The sequence below is a fragment of the Ostrinia nubilalis genome, chromosome 28, assembly GCF_963855985.1.
Source record: "Ostrinia nubilalis chromosome 28, ilOstNubi1.1, whole genome shotgun sequence".
NCBI lineage: Eukaryota > Metazoa > Arthropoda > Insecta > Lepidoptera > Crambidae > Ostrinia > Ostrinia nubilalis.
The window spans coordinates 6027625-6047300 of NC_087115.1; the positions used below are offsets into that span (position 1 = coordinate 6027625).

Here is a 19676-nt window from a genome sequence, read left to right on the forward strand (position 1 = left end):
TGGAAACCGGGTCTTATCATCTTATGGGGAAAACTGTAAAAAAAAACTGGCAAAAAGGTTTAGTCCAAGTCTGTACGAAAATTTTAAAAAAGTAAAGTCACAACAAAAAAAAGTAAACAAATTGCTAATTTGTGTGAAATAAATAATAATGATTTATTTGTGATATTTCTCCAAAAGCCGTACAGAATGGCTGGTCTCTTATGTAGAATATGCCTGGCACGTGATACTCGTATGTGTACAATGTACAACACGCCACTGGAAGTGCTTTATCAAAAAATCACAAAAATACCTGTAAGTTAGCTTTTCTTCTTTTAGTTGTATGTTTATTTATGTTTCCTTTGTTGTACTGGTATATATCATAATTAAATTGTAATAAACATTTCCTGTAAGTATAATTTATTTACTACATATTTTTGGGTGTTTTTTTTAAGTAATAATGCATTTAAAAAAAGTATTTATGTATGTTTATATCCTTTGTTTGGTACCTAACCATAGTACAAGCTTTGCTTAATTTGGGACTACATAAATGCAGTGTAAAAATTGTCCAATGATATTTATTTCTGATTCAAAAAGTTATACCTACTTATTGTTTGTTCTCTTCACATGATTTAGCAAACAGACAGTTAACAATACTATGTACACCCACCTTATAGTCAGTAAACACAACACAAAAACGACACATATGTGACGGACAGGACATTGTTATTAATTAGTAATTTTGTTCGTTTCTTATTTGCCTTGTCTATTACCTACACATAATATGATTATGTCTGTAGCACTTTTAGCCCTATATGTTTGTAATTACAGTAAATAAACTGCAATAATTAAAACATTCTCAGCACTTGCCCTATGTTTGTCTCGAAGTGCTGGTAGGGCCCAAAAGATAAGGAGACATGTAAAGTGATAAGGGTCTAAACTGAATAAATATTTTTGATTTTGATAAATTTTCAGCTTAAAACAAAAGACGGAAGACCGCACGTGGTGTGTTATGTCTGCTACCATTTATTGAGCAAGTGTCACAAATTCATTGAAAGTGCCGTTAAAACTGACAAAGTTCTTCAACGACTATGTAGCAGTGGTATACAGGTATATTTTAATAATTGTTTTACGAATAGTCCGTTTAATGGATTATTCCACTTTGTTTATCTGGGTGAAGAAACTTCCACAATGAAAAAAAAAAATGTGATGCCAGTTATATAAAACATTCCTTTATTTTTTAAAAGAAACAGAACTGCATTCAAGGATTTTCGATTTTTTTTTTCGAAAATTCACTACCATACCATATCTGTACATAATTAAAATAATTTAAGATCCTTTCATTTGATTTATCAAGTATGTTAGAGAGATTTCATCCTTATACTTAACGCTAACGATCGATGCAATAAAAATATAGGATGTAATTTCTTAACAGATTTTAGTAGGTTTAATTCCCGGGCGTGGCTAGCAAATTTTTGGAAATCTTTGAATGCAGTTCTATTTCTTTTCAATAAAGGAATATTTTCTCTGATAAAAAAACCTCTATCTACAATATTAAGACTTACTTTCCCTCCAGGTGGCATTACAAAAGTCCACCCTGTAAAATATGTAAATGTTTTTTTTAAAATACATAATATTATTAAGTTTAAAATGTTACTGTCTTTTCAGTTAACCGAGCAGCATATTGCAGCGATAGACAAGGCTTTCTTACTCACACCATTAACTAAGTCACGCGTTATAAATGTAAACGCAATAAGCGATTCAGACGGAGTCAGTATAGAAGTGGCCGAAGTCAAGAGAGAAATTGAAGAAGATAAGCCTATATATTATGAGGTGGAAGTTGTTAAAGAAAAAGCTGATTCTTTAGGGTTTGACGGTATAAATAATACAGAACATAGTTCAAAACAGTACGCTTGTACTATCTGTGGTCATTGCTTGCTGACCAAGTAAGTATCCTACTAATATGTACCTTTATATGCATATCTAAAAATTTATATTGTTCCATTGTACCTACCACCATGTTTTAAGCAAATAAAATTTTTGATTTGATAGTATACAGTAGAGATGAAACGGATAGTTGTTTGGCCGGATACCGGATATCCGGCCAGCTGCTAGGCCGGATAGCCGGATATCCGCCGACAAGTTTAGCGCCGCTCAGGTGCTTCGAACGCGATCAGTGGGGCTATTAGTAGACTAGACTAGTAACACTTTTCGAAAATTGAATCAGTCCTCCGAATAGAATGTCAGATTTTGCCACTAGTCTAGGGGGCAGATCAATTCGGGTGATTTCGGTTGCTATAGCGAGTGTGTGACTGAATAGCGAAAATTAAATTAGTTTACTTGCTGCGTAATCTGACTGAACTGCATGCATCATGTCACCAGACCATCAGTGAAAAAATGGTAGCCTTTTTTACATGGCAATATTTCGACATTAACAGATGTTTACTATTTAGGTATGTATTCGTCATTAGAGTGATTAGCCCAGAAAAAGAAATTAGGTTTTTGAAAGGCTTTTTGTAACTTTTTGGACCTTAAATAAAAGCCGTCATTATTATAAGCCATTTCATTGATATTTACTTCAAAGATTAATGTATGTATTTCATTTTATTAATAGGAAAATGTCGTACTTTTTTAATATTCGGTATCCGGCCGGATAGTGAGTTACTATCCGGTAACCGGCCGGATAGTAAATTTAGGCCGGATATCCGGCCTACCGGATAGTTACCGGATATCCGTTTCATCTCTTATAGTATACAGAGAAGAATGAAACAATAAAAAACATTTATTTGGCTCACATTATTAAGTAACTACAAATTACAAAACTTAACTATAACTTACATTAATAAAGCTTTATTAATCTAAGACTATAAATAAATTAATAATTAAATGAGTAAAACGCTATAATAGAGAAATCAATTTTTAAGCTTCTAGTCCTAAAATTATTCTTCTTGTCGTGTCGACAACAAACCTATTCAGTATCAGCCCAAAACTCTGCTACAAGAGTGGCGTTGTCAGTAGCATTAATTAAATCTTCTTGCGTGCAGTTGTTCGGGCACGCAGGGCATTCCTAAAATAGATTGAATAATATTCATAATATTATCTCATAATGAAAACAAATATTTGCTGAGGGCGCCTTTTCAGCATGTTGAGATAAATATGTATGCACCTAAATGTTATATGCTGAATAAAGTAATTCTATTCTATTTTCAGAGCTGAAGCTAGGAAGCACTACAAATGGCATGGCACCTCCGAAGAACCCTATCTGGACTGTCTGAATTATTTATTTGGTAAGAAATACAATCTGTCCTAAAGTCCCTTTAATTCACGTTCGTAACTGACCTTTGGTAACCAGATACGAACAGAGAAAACAAAACCATTTTCGTAGCTGGTTATGCAACATGGTTACAAAAACGACAAGTAAATTCCATTCTCGTAACTGCGTATCAAGCAACAAAAAAATCCATGTTCGTATCTGGTTACCAAAGGTCAGTTACGAACGTGGATTAAAGGCTAAAGTCCGGTCGCCGAGCAGATAGAATTTCGTCCATCAACCTCATGCTACCCATCCTTATCACTCGCACGTAATTATATTGCTGTCGCGACTGTGCGACGAACGGCCGCAGTGTGAGTGCGAGTGATCGAATCCTACATTAATTCTAGGGGCAGCTAGTTTAATAATGTTTTAATGGTTATAGGCGCTCCACCAACTGTGGAAGTCACTATGCAACCTATCACGGCGCCAACTGACCACAAAGAAGCACTAACGGCACAAACAGGCACCATACAAACAGCCACTGCACCAACTTACAGCATACAAGAGTTGACGGCGCCAACTGACCACAAAGAATCACTAACGGCGCCAACTGACAGCATACAAGTGGTGACGGCGCCAATTCATAGCAGAGAAGTGCTGAAGTCTCCGCAAACTATCATAGCGTCCGACACTAGTCCAACGAAGATTGAAAATGATGAAGGTATATAAGTTTTAAGCCCAAGAAAATCCAGTTTCAAGGAAAACTATAACGGTTCAGATTGATCAGTTAGTATAAAAGTAATAGTCGTTCAACTCAAGTATTAAATGTCAAAATAAACAGTGTCAATAATAATTAAATTCCAAACAGTTCGTCAATTTTATAGAACGCCTGCTCGATCAACCACTTTTTTAATTGAAATTTGAAAGAATGGAGTGATACCGCTTCTTCCACTATTTTAGGCAATCGGTTGTATATTAGAAAATTTCTTACCTAATAAAAATTCCTTAGAAGAAAACATTAAGACTTTATGTTTTGAAGTGATTTTAGATGAAGTAATTGCTTGCTTGACTGAGTTTCTTGTGCTGCTTCTTCTCAGCACTGGGCCACTTATTGCTCTGAAGCAGTGGTGGGGTGCTGGGAGGTGTTGTTAAAAGCCTACTATAAATAAATTAGTTTTATGAGTTTATGTACGGACGGACATATGTATGGACGGATAAAACCTTGTATCGCAAAACAAAATTTAAGAAACAACTATACTGGTCATCACAAAAATCGGCCCACCTACGTTTTACAGGAAAACTCGTTTCTACTGACACAATCATGGTGCCCCAACAATATTGGTGTTATTTGAAAGCCCAATAAATATCCTTAAAGAAAAACACATTTAATTTCTTAATAAACGATTAACATAAACGCGATATACAATAAATGTGACTTGAAAAAAGACCTCACTTTGGGCTCACCTCTGGGATCAATAAGATCAATTTTTATGGTTATAAAATCAAATAATGATCTCACGTGTCCTCTTTAACAGATGGATAGCGATTCATCCCAACTTAACAGTTTTATAGCCATAAAAGTTGGCTCAAGCGTAACTACCTATTTTTTTAAAAAGTGACTGGATTCTTCTACAGACACATTTTTGGGGTAAAAACCTTTCCTTTAATGAAATGAAGTCTAGAACTAGGCTTTTAAATGGTGCCAATATTGGTGGGAAGTGGGGATGCATACGTTTGAAAGTATTTGTCGTGAGGGTCGATTTTTGTGATGACCAGTGTATACAGTGTGAGTCACGTTAAAGTGTACATATGAAAATAGATGAAACTAGACCTATTTTTATTAGTAGGGAATTTAGTGCAATGATTTGTATGGAGACCCCTCCACTTTGGTATAGAAGGCTCATTTTTGCACCAGTTGTTCTTTGGGTGCTCCTGAGTAGATTTCCGTCGGTAGAGGGGGAGCCCCCCCTGTGGTAGCAGGGGGAGGGGGGGCAAGTTTTCTTCTGCCGCGCTTTACTTTAAGGCCCATATCTTTAAAACTATAGGTATTAGGGCAAGTGTGGTATCATTTTCGGATAATTAAAGGATGGCGAATTCATTTTTAGAACAAACTTTTTCCCTTTTCATACAAAAAAATAGAAATATTGAGAAAAATTCACAAACACCAAAAAGTATTTTTTTAAATAAACGTCGTTTACTTTTAAACTATTGGAGATAATCTAATAAAAAAAATATGTACTGAAAGCTACATTTACCAGGATTATAAATATATACCATTGTTGGTACTTTTTTCGAAAAAAGTAGGTGAAAATAATTTTTTCTTCAGGACACAGCGGGCAAATTTTACTGCGCGTCGGAAAAAAATATTTATTTTATCCATGAATTCATACTATTTGGTTCATAAGCAAGTAAGGATTATTATTTTAGAATTTATTTAGAGTTCCTGGCACATCAAGCTAACATGGTTTGTATTTTTTCTTCAATTAATTTTGAACTCTATGTGTAAAACATAAGGTTGAAAATAGCTTAAATACATTTTAATATTGAAAATATCACAAGAAGAAAGCACTAAATAAAGAACTTGAATTTGTCTAAACGTCTAATGATTATTATTATTTTAATTAACACTTATTTCTACATACTATTGTACCAGTGATTTAACGGAAAGGAAAGTGAGGATTGATAATCATAGTACGGGAGATTATTTTTAGCACAAAGGCTTGCTGTGACCATTATAGTTGTTTGTTCAGACAGCACCAGCTTCTGCACTACTTCTTGCACTCACATCTCACCATTTTCAGGCAAACTTCGGCAGCTACGGGCAAATCGGTCCATGTAGGCTCCATGTTGCTATCGACTCTGGTCCACCCCCAACCAGTCGGGTAAAGGGAAGACTGAGTCGGTTGCTTGCAACAGTTGCAACTGACCCTGTATACGCGAACCCCTTGATATACTGCCAGTAGCCAATGCTGATACAAAGCTGTCTGGGTTATCTTATGTAGGGCCACACCTAAGCGTAGTCCACAGCGAGCCATTATGATCTTTATTCTCCCTTTTTTATTCCCTATCATCCAAAAAAATCCTATCCATTAGTTAGGTGAATTAAGCGTCTGAGTGAAAGCCAGCTAATAGTATTCTGATGCCGGATATGCTGACCCAAGCAGACACATCCTTACAGTATTAAGTGTTTCATGGATCCCACATGTATTCCAAATGCTCGAGAGCTTCTGTTGTTAGCCCCATTTTGTGGGACATTGTTCCCCAGTTTGCGTGCCTGTAATTGCTTGGGATTACCTACCTTTGATGAGTTTTCTCCATGACCCTGTATTTCCCTTTAGGAATGATTTGGAGAGGCTTATATCGCGTTGGAGCTTTCCCATTCAGCCCTGTGCTTCTTAGATATGGTCATATTATGGCCATGAGGTATACTTTTAGATAAAGATACTATCAGTTCTGACCCAATAGGTATCGTCTCTGACCCTTGTCTCGCTAGACTGTCGGCTCTCTTATTGCATTCGATCCTTGTATGTCCTGTAGGCCTAAGATGCGCGCCGTGATAACTTTTATCGACGTCAATTTGTATGGGCAAAATCGATAAAATGGCGTGATAACCGCCTATCACAGCGCGCATCTTAGGCCTACAGGTATCCCACATCAGCTACACTTTGTCATGCCTTCCGAGTTTGTTCATCTTTAAGATTGCATCTAGAATAATTCTAGACTCAACCTTCACTGAGGCGATGGCTTTGTTTGAGTGCTGCCTGGCTGTGGCTCAGGATGTAAATATTGCGTTTTTTACACCCCTGTTTTTTAGTGCACACATAATTATAGCGTAGAATCCAGCTTGAAATACTGTAGCAAACCTCCTTAAACGTTCACTGTGTTCGTATTTCGTATTTACAGTAGACGCCCGCTCCCGTTCCCAAGGTCATCTTGGCTTGGAGCTGTCAGTAAACCAGATTAGGCTGTTCTGTCGGGATTTTGGTCCTCTTTTCTAGTCGTCCCTTGTTCAAGATCTATCCACTTATTAGCTCAATCCACTGTTTTTATCTCACTTATCATATTATTTCACTGGTATTGTTTTAGATCAAGTACCTCCTACTATTACTACATGCTTGACTATGAACGAGTGCTGTAAGTGCCCACAAACCTAGGCAGTTTTGTATCAGAATCGGCTACGGGCAGTATTACAAGGGCAGTAATCATATCCTTATGATTTTTTCAAGTTATTCAAAATTTAGTGGGTATATTAAGGGGTTCGCGTATAGGGTCAGTTGCAAGCAACCGACTCAGTCTTCCCTTCACCCGACTGGTTGGGGATGGACCAGAGTCGATAGCAACATGGAGCCTACATGGACCGATTTGCCCGTAGCTGCCGAAGTTTGCCTGAAAATGGTGAGATGTGAGTGCAAGAAGTAGTGCAGAAGCTGGTGCTGTCTGAACAAACAACTATAATGGTCACAGCAAGCCTTTGTGCTAAAAATAATCTCCCGTACTATGATTATCAATCCTCACTTTCCTTTCCGTTAAATCACTGGTACAATAGTAAGTATGTAGAAATAAGTGTTAATTAAAATAATAATAATCATTAGACGTTTAGACAAATTCAAGTTCTTTATTTAGTGCTTTCTTCTTGTGATATTTTCAATATTAAAATGTATTTAAGCTATTTTCAACCTTATGTCTTACACATAGAGTTCAAAATTAATTGAAGAAAAAATACAAATCATGTTAGCTTGATGTGCCAGGAACTCTAAATAAATTCGAAAATAATAATCCTTACTTGCTTATGCACCAAATAGTATGAATTCATGGGTAAAATAAATATTTTTTTCCGACGCGCAGTAACATTCGCCCGCTGTGTCCTGAAGATAAAATTTTTTTCACCTACTTTTTTCGAAAAAAGTACCATACAATGGTATATATTTATAATCCTGGTAAATGTAGCTTTCAGTACATATTTTTTTTATTAGATTATCTCCAATGGTTTAAAAGTAAACGACGTTTATTTAAAAAAATACTTTTTGGTTTTTGTGAATTTTTCTCAATATTTCTATTTTTTTGTATTAAAAGGCAAAAAGTTTTTCTATAAATGAATTCGCCATCCTTTAATTATCCGAAAATGATACCACACTTGCCCTAATACCTATATTTTTGAAGATATGGGCCTTAAAGTGAAGCGCGGCAGAAGGAAACTTGCCCCCCCTCCCCCTGCTACCACAGGGGGGGCTCCTGATGTCTACCGACGGAAATCTACTCAGGAGCACCCAAAGAACAACTGGTGCAAAAATGAGTCTTCTATACCAAAGTGGAGGGGTTCTTGCACTAAATTCCCTACTATATCGACAAAAAAGAGGTCAAAATTTTTTTGAGATTTTTTTTTTTAATTTTTTATAGAATTTTTTTTCTTCCAATTACTTATTGTAAAGAAAACGTAATAACTTTTAAACTAAGCGGTATATCCTGATAAAATAAAAACAGTAATAATGCTAAATAACAGGCGATACTAAAAAAATACATAAAATACACAAAAAAGGCCAACAAATAATAAAAAATGATACTTTTTGAAAAAAATCTGCTTTTAAATTCGTGTTTTTTTGGTTATTTGATAAATTTCTCCAAAAAATGCCCCTATAACCGGTGGTTTTTATTACTTTGTATTATTCTCTATCGTATTACCTTCGTAAAACCAAAAATCGCATGTCCCTATCCCTATCACAACATTTGCAATGATCGTTTGAACTAAGCCTCTCCGGGCGCGCTATTCAACGCTTCGTTAACAACGAAACTGAAAATGGCTCTAGATTTGTAATTTTGATAAAGACAAGTTAAATTTTAAATAAAAACAAAAGATTTCGAAGTAAAATAAGCATTTAAGTTAAAATTAAAATTTTCTCTACCTGCAGCGGAGAATAATGTTGTGGCAGGCCTTTGTTCAAACGCTCATAGCAAATGTTGTGATAGGGATAGAGACATGCGATTTTTGGTTTTACAAAGATAATACGATAGAGAATAATACAAAGTAATAAAAACCACCTGTTATAGGGGCATTTTTTGGAGAAATTTATCAAATAACCAAAAAAACACGAATTTAAAAGCAGATTTTTTTCAAAAAGTATCATTTTTTATTATTTGTTGGCCTTTTTTGTGTATTTTATGTATTTTTTTAGTATCGCCTGTTATTTAGCATTATATTACTGTTTTTATTTTATCAGGATATACCGCTTAGTTTAAAAGTTATTACGTTTTCTTTACAATAAGTAATTGGAAGAAAAAAAATTCTATAAAAAATATAAAAAAATGTAAAAAAAATTTTGACCTCTTTTTTGTCGATAAAAATAGGTCTAGTTTCATCTATTTTCATATGTACACTTTAACGTGACTCACACTGTATTGTAGTAAGGTAATCGAGGGGCAACTACGGAATCCTACAGTGCGCGTTGCATGACACGCACTTGGCTAACTGTTTTATGCATATTACCTATCTTACTGTTTCAATTTTATTTTATCTATCTTATTTGAAATCTTTAGTGAACCATCGTTTATTTCTTTTTACAGAGATGCCTAAGAAAGAAGATATGGACGAAAAATCAAATTTACCCGAAGAACTAAAAGATGAATCGCCAAAAATTTACAAAAACGAAAAAGAATTAATGATAGAAATGAAAATAGACGTCTATAAAAAAATTGTGAAACCAAAGAATATAATAAAGAAAAAAGAAGAAACTGCGAAACCAAATAATACAATAAAGAAAAAAGAAAAAGCAACTAACAGTGAAGTGACTGTAAAAAAGAGAAAACTCACTAAAAACATGAAACCAAATAGAAAAAATGAAACAAAATTAACCGTTAGTAATAATTTAAGCGAAAACGAGGTATATTGTGAAGTCCCATTATTTAAATCGGATGACCCGTTAGACACAAATTATAAAGATAATACACCAAATACAGATAAATTAGACAGTTCAGACACGAATATGGACACGGAAGATATAGAACAAAATGATGAAAATGAAACGAAAAAAATTACAGCAACAGAAAAAACATTTCCATGTGATACTTGTAAAAAAGTCTTCCGAAGTAATGCGAGGTTGAAACGCCATAGACGTGTGCACACGGGCGAGAAACCATTCTCATGCGAACATTGCTCGAAAACATTCGCAGACAAATGTAACCTAAGTCGACATTCCCGAATCCATTCCGGAGAAAAGCCATTCGAGTGCGAACATTGCTCGAAAACATTCGCAGAAAAAGCTCATTTAACTAGTCATATACGGAGACATACAGCTGAAAAACCGTTCTCATGTAACTATTGTCATTACAAGACTGCATATGAAAATGTTTTAGTTCGTCATATACGGAGACATACAGGTGAAAAACCGTTCTCATGTACCTATTGTCATTACAAGACTATTAAAAAAGATAGTTTAACTACTCATATACGGACACATACAGGTGAAAAACCGTTCTCATGTAACTATTGTCATTACAAGACTGTTCGAAAAGCTCATTTAATTAATCATATACGGACACATACAGGTGAAAAACCGTTCTCATGTAACTATTGCGATTACAAGACTGCTGTACAATCTCATTTAACTACTCATATACGGACACATACAGGTGAAAAACCGTTCTCATGTAACTATTGTCATTTTAAGACTGTTCAAAAATCTCATTTATCTACTCATATACGGACACATACAGGTGAAAAACCGTTCTCATGTAACTATTGTCATTACAAGACTGCTGTAAAATCAGATTTAATTAAACATATACGGATACATACAGGTGAAAAACCGTTCTCATGTAACTATTGCCATTATAAGAGTACTGACAAATCAACTTTAATTAGACACGCAAGGACACATACAGGTGAAAAACCGTTCTCATGTAACTAGTGTCATTACAAGAGTGCTAACAAATCAGCTTTAAATATACACGCAAGGACACATACAGGTGAAAAACCGTTCTCATGTACCTATTGTCATTACAAGACCGCATTAAAATGTAATTTAACTACTCATATACGGACACATACAGGTGAAAAATCGTTCTCATGTAACTATTGCCATTATAAGACTACTCAAAAATCAACTTTAATTAAACACGAAAGGACACATACAGATGAAAAACCGATTTGAGGTAAACAGTCACTATAGAAAAAAATTCTTCAGTAATTATTCCAGTAGGTTGTAGGTATAGTTAGTAGTATAAAAGCAGTAAAAGATGTAGCTAAAAGTCTTTGGTGTAAGTAGGTAGGTATACTATACAGGGTGGAAACGATGAGGTGATCTCACTCGATTATTTCTAAACTATGCAAGATATCGAAAAATTGATTACTGATCCTTAAAGTGCTTACCGCGTACGTGCTTAACAAGTTTTTGGATATCTTGTATAGTTTTTAATATTGTGTGGTTTTACTAAATGTATGGAAGCTGGAAACATTGAATTTTCGGATAGATCCATTTATTTTGTAACCTATTATTGGTACCGTTGGATAGAGCTCGGGAAGCACTTTCAGGATCAGTAACCAGTTTTTGGATATCTTGTGTAGTTTAGAAATAATCGAGTGAGATCACTTATCGTTTCCATCCTGTAAAGGGAGGCACACAGAAAAGGCCTAAGTTACCAACAACGAGAACCGAACATAGGACCACTTATGGCAATGTTAGTAGGTAGGTACGTCACTACCGTCATATTTTTCTTCCGTTCAGTTAATGTTCTCAAAGCTATATAGGTCTACGCAATACTTTGAGAATAGTAACTGAGTATTATTTATTTATTTTTAACAGAGTTATAAAGTTGCCTTTTTAAACTGTATTTTCTCAATTATTAATTTAATATTGACATAAGTATGTTATTCTAATGATGGTAGTTCATTCATGAACATGATTTTGAAATTACTTACAATTTGAGACAATATTATAGTTATTAATATTAATAGGTATTTTAACTAAGTTCTTTACTAAACAAAAAATACACCGAAACTAATAAAATGTTTTGTTTGTATTAAACACGAACTATTTATTACTAATGAAGTCTTGATTACTATCAATACTAATTTACGACAAAAAGTATATTTTCCATTTTTTTTTGTAATTCATTCTACCACTATAATTTGTTTTTTTTTTATTGTAAGAGAAAAAATATTTTTGTTTTATAATTGTTATTGTGTTTAAATTGTGTCCCTGTCTGCATGATACAAATAACATTTAAGTAACATAACGCCTTAATAAAGTTTACTAAACTAAAACGCTTGTATCATTTTTAAACCTCTACTCCGCTTTGATGGAAACCAGGCCTTAGAAGCGTGAAGAAGCGCTGCAGTGGGCCCATAAGGTTAAACATTCTTTCTTAACTTTCTTAAGGTAGGTATATTAACTTTTTGAGTGAGTCACATAACAGCCCGGCCACGCTTGCCGCACGTACGACTATAGTTTTCATACAGCGTTAGGCCTGGTTTCCACTAAAGCGGAGCAGAGCAGAGCGGAGGAGTGTTTTGAATAACCAATCAGATTTCATTATTTCCACTTCTCCTTTAAGCTTAATACAGCTCCGACGCCGAACCGTGCCGCGCAGCCGCCGCTGTTAAAAGGACAATGGGCAAAATGGTACCCGGCTCCAATAGATATGTGTCTAGTATCGTTTGAAAGGTCTTACCAAGATGAACAACTTTTACTATGACCACCAGCCTCAGATCTGGTTGTGTACGAAGATATACATACTTTTTTGCACAATGGTACCCGGCTCCAATAGTTATGTTTGTAGTGTCATTTGAAAGGTCTTACCAAGACGAACAACATTTACTATGGCCACCAGCCTCAGATCTGGTTGCGTTCGAAGATAAAGATACTTTTTGTGTAACCTAAGTATCATACAGTATGAAGGGGGACGCGCTCGGGGCAGGGCACCGACGATATGGTCGGACGCGGTGAGGAAGACGGTGGGCGGGAGTTTGCATCGTGCGGTCCACACAGCTTATGACCGCAGCCTGTGGAGGAACACTATCTGTGGTCACGATCCTGGGACCGAGGAAGAAGAAGAAGAAGTATCATACGTGTCCATCGTATGGTACTTAGGTTATGCGAGGCAGGAAGGGTTTACTGCTCCAGCATCCTTCCTTAACTCTATAATTATTGATGGGGATAATTGTGAAATAAATATTTTTATTTAAAGAAGTACTACCCCCTTATTAATAAAAAGTTACACCTAGGAAGAACCTTGGATTGACACCAAATGACAATTTAAGCCAGAGTTCGACTAGGGTGTAACTTTTATTAATAAAGGGGTTAAAGTTTTATTACTTCTTAAGGGTTTTATTATGGGTTGCTAAAGCGAATTAACCCACAAGACCCAATAAGTCCACCCACAAGATGGACCGACGACCTCATAAAGGTAGCGGGAAGGCGCTGGATGCAGGCCGCCACCAACCGGCCATTGTGGAAATCATTGGGGGAGGCCTATGTTCAACTGGACGTCCTATGGCTAAAATGATCAAGATGATGATGATGAAAGCGAATAAAGGGCTAATAGCTTAGGTAGTTCATCGTAGATATAATCCTTTCCTTTTCAATGCTCCTTTTAGTTATATTAATAGATTGTAGTCATAATACATACTCGTATACATGGATGATTGTGTTATACTTTCATTATAATACTTAGTGGAATTACTGCTTTCAAAATGTGAATTAGAACTGGCCCCATAGCAGACATTTTCCTACATCTAAAGGCCTTTTAAAATATATATTGGTTATGGCTATTGGAGCGGGTACCACTTTCCATACATTTTTGCCCATCATCCTTTGTAAAAAAAAATGAGGGTCCGATCCGGTACTTCGATCAACAATTCCAACCAGATATCGTCAGCGCAAAAAATATGTCTGGGGAAATAAGAGCGCACTTGAGAAGTTACTTCTTATTTTTAACTAACGCCAACTCACATGACTGTGAATTTTAAAGACTTTTATTAAATTAAATTGATGCCAGAGGAAAAAGAGCATAATTACAATAAAAAAAACTCACTTTCTGATATCTAGTTGGTATTGTTGATCTAAGGCCAACACTTCTTCGCTCTGCTTCGATCCAGTTTGCTACGCTCCGCTTTGGTGGAAACCGGGTCTTATCATCTTATGGGGAAAACTGTAAAAAAAAACTGGCAAAAAGGTTTAGTCCAAGTCTGTACGAAAATTTAAAAAAAGTAAAGTCACAACAAAAAAAAGTAAACAAATTGCTAATTTGTGTGAAATAAATAATAATGATTTATTTGTGATATTTCTCCAAAAGCCGTACAGAATGGCTGGTCTCTTATGTAGAATATGCCTGGCACGTGATACTCGTATGTGTACAATGTACAACACGCCACTGGAAGTGCTTTATCAAAAAATCACAAAAATACCTGTAAGTTAGCTTTTCTTCTTTTAGTTGTATGTTTATTTATGTTTCCTTTGTACTACTACTGGTATATATCATAATTAAATTGTAATAAACATTTCCTGTAAGTATAATTTATTTACTACATATTTTTGGGTGTTTTTTTTTAAGTAATAATGCATTTAAAAAAAGTATTTATGTATGTTTATATCCTTTGTTTGGTACCTAACCATAGTACAAGCTTTGCTTAATTTGGGACTACATAAATGCAGTGTAAAAATTGTCCAATGATATTTATTTCTGATTCAAAAAGTTATACCTACCTACTTATTGTTTGTTCTCTTCACATGATTTAGCAAACAGACAGTTAACAATACTATGTACACCCACCTTATAGTCAGTAAACACAACACAAAAACGACACATATGTGACGGACAGGACATTGTTATTAATTAGTAGTTTTGTTCGTTTCTTATTTGCCTTGTCTATTACCTACACATAATATGATTATGTCTGTAGCACTTTTAGCCCTATATGTTTGTAATTACAGTAAATAAACTGCAATAATTAAAACATTCTCAGCACTTGCCCTATGTTTGTCTCGAAGTGCTGGTAGGGCCCAAAAGATAAGGAGACATGTAAAGTGATAAGGGTCTAAACTGAATAAATATTTTTGATTTTGATAAATTTTCAGCTTAAAACAAAAGACGGAAGACCGCACGTGGTGTGTTATGTCTGCTACCATTTATTGAGCAAGTGTCACAAATTCATTGAAAGTGCCGTTAAAACTGACAAAGTTCTTCAACGACTATGTAGCAGTGGTATACAGGTATATTTTAATAATTGTTTTACGAATAGTCCGTTTAATGGATTATTCCACTTTGTTTATCTGGGTGAAGAAACTTCCACAATGAAAAAAAAATGTGATGCCAGTTATATAAAACATTCCTTTATTTTTTAAAAGAAACAGAACTGCATTCAAGGATTTTCGATTTTTTTTCGAAAATTCACTACCATACCATATCTGTACATAATTAAAATAATTTAAGATCCTTTCATTTGATTTATCAAGTATGTTAGAGAGATTTCATCCTTATACTTAACGCTAACGATCGATGCAATAAAAATATAGGATGTAATTTCTTAACAGATTTTAGTAGGTTTAATTCCCGGGCGTGGCTAGCAAATTTTTGGAAATCTTTGAATGCAGTTCTATTTCTTTTTAATAAAGGAATATTTTCTCTGATAAAAAAAACTCTATCTACAATATTAAGACTTACTTTCCCTCCAGGTGGCATTACAAAAGTCCACCCTGTAAAATATGTAAATGTTTTTTTTAAAATACATAATATTATTAAGTTTAAAATGTTACTGTCTTTTCAGTTAACCGAGCAGCATATTGCAGCGATAGACAAGGCTTTCTTACTCACACCATTAACTAAGTCACGCGTTATAAATGTAAACGCAATAAGCGATTCAGACGGAGTCAGTATAGAAGTGGCCGAAGTCAAGAGAGAAATTGAAGAAGATAAGCCTATATATTATGAGGTGGAAGTTGTTAAAGAAAAAGCTGATTCTTTAGGTTTTGACGGTATAAATAATACAGAACATAGTTCAAAACAGTACGCTTGTACTATCTGTGGTCATTGCTTGCTGACCAAGTAAGTATCCTACTAATATGTACCTTTATATGCATATCTAAAAATTTATATTGTTCCATTGTACCTACCACCATGTTTTAAGCAAATAAAATTTTTGATTTGATAGTATACAGTAGAGATGAAACGGATAGTTGTTTGGCCGGATACCGGATATCCGGCCAGCTGCTAGGCCGGATAGCCGGATATCCGCCGACAAGTTTAGCGCCGCTCAGGTGCTTCGAACGCGATCAGTGGGTCTATTAGTAGACTAGACTAGTAACACTTTTCGAAAATTGAATCAGTCCTCCGAATAGAATGTCAGATTTTGCCACTAGTCTAGGGGCCAGATCAATTCGGGTGATTTCGGTTGCTATAGCGAGTGTGTGACTGAATAGCAAAAATTAAATTAGTTTACTTGCTGCGTAATCTGACTGAACTGCATGCATCATGTCACCAGACCATCAGTGAAAAAATGGTAGCCTTTTTTCAACCGACTTCAAAAAAGGAGGAGGTTCTCAATTCGACCCGTATGTTTTTTTTTTTTTTCTATGTTTGTTACGCGATAACTCCGCCAATTATGAACCGATTTGAACAAATCTTTTTTCGGCGTATAGGTAATACCTCAAGGGTGGTCCCATTTAAATTTAATAATAGAAAAAACAACCCCCAAGGGTGGAAAATTGGGGATGAACTTTTTTATACGCAATATCTCCGCCAATTATAAATCAATTTGAACGATTGTTTTTTTGTTGAATAGGTATTATCAAAAGGGTGGTTTCATGCGAATTTGAAGAAAATATTTCACCCCCAAGGGTGGAAAATTGGGGATGAACTTTTTTATACGCAATATTTTAAATTTTTAGTTTTTTTTTGTGTTCACGCATTTGTAGTCGGTTTTATTTTTTTTAAAAGTTATATATGGCAATATTTCGACATTAACAGATGTTTACTATTTAGGTATGTATTCGTCATTAGAGTGATTAGCCCAGAAAAAGAAATTAGGTTTTTGAAAGGCTTTTTGTAACTTTTTGGACCTTAAATAAAAGCCGTCATTATTATAAGCCATTTCATCGATATTTACTTCAAAGATTAATGTATTTCATTTTATTAATAGGAAAATGTCGTACTTTTTTAATATTCGGTATCCGGCCGGATAGTGAGTTACTATCCGGTATCCGGCCGGATAGTAAATTTAGGCCGGATATCCGGCCTACCGGATAGTTACCGGATATCCGTTTCATCTCTAGTATACAGAGAAGAATGAAACAATAAAATACATTTATTTGGCTCACATTATTAAGTAACTACAAATTACAAAACTTAACTATAACTTACATTAATAAAGCTTTATTAATCTAAGACTATAAATAAATTAATAATTAAATGTCGACAACAAACCTATTCAGTGTCAGCCCAAAACTCTGCTACAAGAGTGGCGTTGTCAGTAGCATTAATCAAATCTTGCGTGCAGTTGTTTGGGCACGCAGGGCATTCCTAAAATAGATTGAATAATATTCATATTATCTCATAATGAAAACAAATATTTGCTGAGGGCGCGTTTTCAGCATGTTGAGATAAATATGTATGCACCTAAATGTTATATGCTGAATAAAGTAATTCTATTCTATTTTCAGAGCTGAAGCTAGGAAGCACTACAAATGGCATGGCACCTCCGAAGAACCCTATCTGGACTGTCTGAATTATTTATTTGGTAAGAAATCCAATCTGTCCTAAAGTCCCTTTAATTCACGTTCGTAACTGACCTTTGGTAACCAGATACGAACAGAGAAAACAAAAACCATTTTCGTAGCTGGTTATGCAACATGGTTACAAAAACGACACGTAAATTCCATTCTCGTAACTGCATATCAAGCAATAAAAAAATCCATATTCGTATCTGGTTACCAAAGGTCAGTTACGAACGTGGATTAAAGGCTAAAGTCCGGTCGCCGAGCAGATAGAATTTCGTCCAACGACCTCATGCTACCCATCCTTATCACTCGCACGTAATTATATTGCTGTCGCGACTGAACGACGAACGGCCGCAGTGTGAGTGCGAGTGATCGAATCCTACATTAATTCTAGGGGCAGCTAGTTTAATAATGTTTTAATGGTTATAGGCGCTCCACCAACTGTGGAAGTCACTATGCAACCTATCACGGCGCTAACTGACAGCCAAGAAGTAATAAAGGCGCCAACTGACCACAAAGAAGCACTACCGGCGCCAACTGGCAGCACACAATCACTAACGGCACTAACTGGCAATTTACAAGTAGTGATGGCACCAACTGACAGCAAAAAATCACTAACGGTGCCAACTGACTACAAAGAATCACACGCGGCGCCAACTGATAGCAAAGAATCACTAACGACGCCAACTGACAGCATTCAAGCTGTGACGGCACCATCTTACAGCATACAAGCGTTGACGGTGCCAACTGACTACAAAGAATCACACGCGGCGCCAACTGACAGCAAAGAATCACTAACGGCGCCAACTGACGGCATTCAAGTGGTGACGGCGCCAACTCATAGCAGAAAAGTGCTGAAGGCGTCAAGTGACAGCAAAGAAACAGTAACGGCGCCAACTGACAGCATACAAGTGGTGACGGCGCAAACTATCATAGCGTCCGACACTAGTTCAACGAAGATTGAAAATGATGAAGGTATATAAGTTTTTTGTTTATTAAAACCAAATACCTAAGGGCCCTTACCCAAGAAAATCCAGTTTCAAGGAAAACTATAACGGTTCAGATTGATCAGTTAGTTTAAGAGTAATAGTCGTTCAACTCAATTATTAGAAAATTTATTGCCTAGTAAAAATTGCTAATGGAAAGCCTTGGGGGAGGCCTTTGTCCAGCAGTGGACGTCATTTGGCTGAAACGAACGAACGAAAAATTCCTCAGAGAAAACATTAATAGTGACTTTTAACCTTTTCAGCGCCACGTCAAATACGAAAGCCACAGCCCCGCCAGGCTTGATAAATTATGATATCAATATAATCATTGTATTCATTATTCATTTACTTTACTCAATGAGGGCTATCGTTTTAGCGCTTGTTAGTTAGCGCCACTGTAGAGTAAGGTCCTGTCACTTGCTAGTAGCGAAGACAGTGGCGCCAACTGGTGAGCGCTAAAGTGGTAGGAGGACTATCGCATTTGCACTCATCAAGATAGCGCCACTGTAGAGTAAGGTCCTGTCAATTGCCAGGGGTGCCAACTGTTAAGTATAAAAACGATAGCCCTCATTAGCCTATTACTGACATCATTTTTAAAGCGGATTAATCCGTCGTTGGCGGTCAACCTGATGTACGCATGTCTCCGTCATTGCCGTTGAAAAGGTTAAAGAAGTAATGGCTTGTTTGTAACGCTTAAAACCTTGTATCGCGAATAAAAATTTAAGAAAAAACTATATTGTAGTAACGAGGGGCAAC

General features: G+C 35.6%; 2 protein-coding genes across 6 annotated transcripts in view; both read left to right on the top strand.

Moving 5' to 3' along the window:
* Positions 1–91: 91 nt before the first annotated feature.
* On the top strand, positions 92–12485 carry LOC135085284 (zinc finger protein ZFP2-like). Of its 3 annotated transcripts, XM_063980052.1 has the most exons (7): positions 92–291; positions 952–1086; positions 1645–1922; positions 3187–3263; positions 3672–3950; positions 9788–11020; positions 11273–12485. In XM_063980052.1, exons 1-7 carry the CDS (start codon positions 187–189, stop codon positions 11371–11373), a joined length of 2208 nt encoding a protein of 735 aa, XP_063836122.1. In that variant the 5' UTR covers positions 92–186; the 3' UTR covers positions 11374–12485. The 3 variants fall into 3 exon arrangements, with proteins under 3 accessions (XP_063836122.1, XP_063836120.1, XP_063836123.1); XM_063980050.1 differs by lacking the exon at positions 11273–12485 and having other exon boundaries at positions 9788–11213; XM_063980053.1 differs by lacking the exons at positions 3672–3950; positions 11273–12485 and having other exon boundaries at positions 9788–11213.
* Positions 12486–14221: 1736 nt separating this feature from the next.
* Positions 14222–19676, top strand: part of LOC135085281 (zinc finger protein 37 homolog) — a 66227-nt gene continuing 60772 nt past the window's right edge. For all 3 annotated transcript variants that reach the window (XR_010260059.1, XR_010260058.1, XM_063980047.1), the window contains exons 1-5: positions 14222–14629; positions 15298–15432; positions 15987–16264; positions 17878–17954; positions 18364–18909. Coding sequence is in view for 1 of the 3 variants with exons in the window: in XM_063980047.1 (XP_063836117.1) it covers positions 14525–14629; positions 15298–15432; positions 15987–16264; positions 17878–17954; positions 18364–18909 (1141 nt within the window). In the remaining 2 variants the exon portion in view is untranslated. The remainder of the gene's footprint in view (positions 14630–15297; positions 15433–15986; positions 16265–17877; positions 17955–18363; positions 18910–19676) is intronic.

Coding starts and splice junctions, on each gene's coding strand:
- LOC135085284 (XM_063980050.1), top strand. CDS start 187: ATGGCTGGTCTCTTATGTAGAATATGCCTGGCACGTGATACTCGTATG. Junction 1,087..1,644: donor TATGTAGCAGTGGTATACAG/GTATATTTTAAT, acceptor CTGTCTTTTCAG/TTAACCGAGCAGCATATTGC. Junction 1,923..3,186: donor GGTCATTGCTTGCTGACCAA/GTAAGTATCCTA, acceptor TTCTATTTTCAG/AGCTGAAGCTAGGAAGCACT.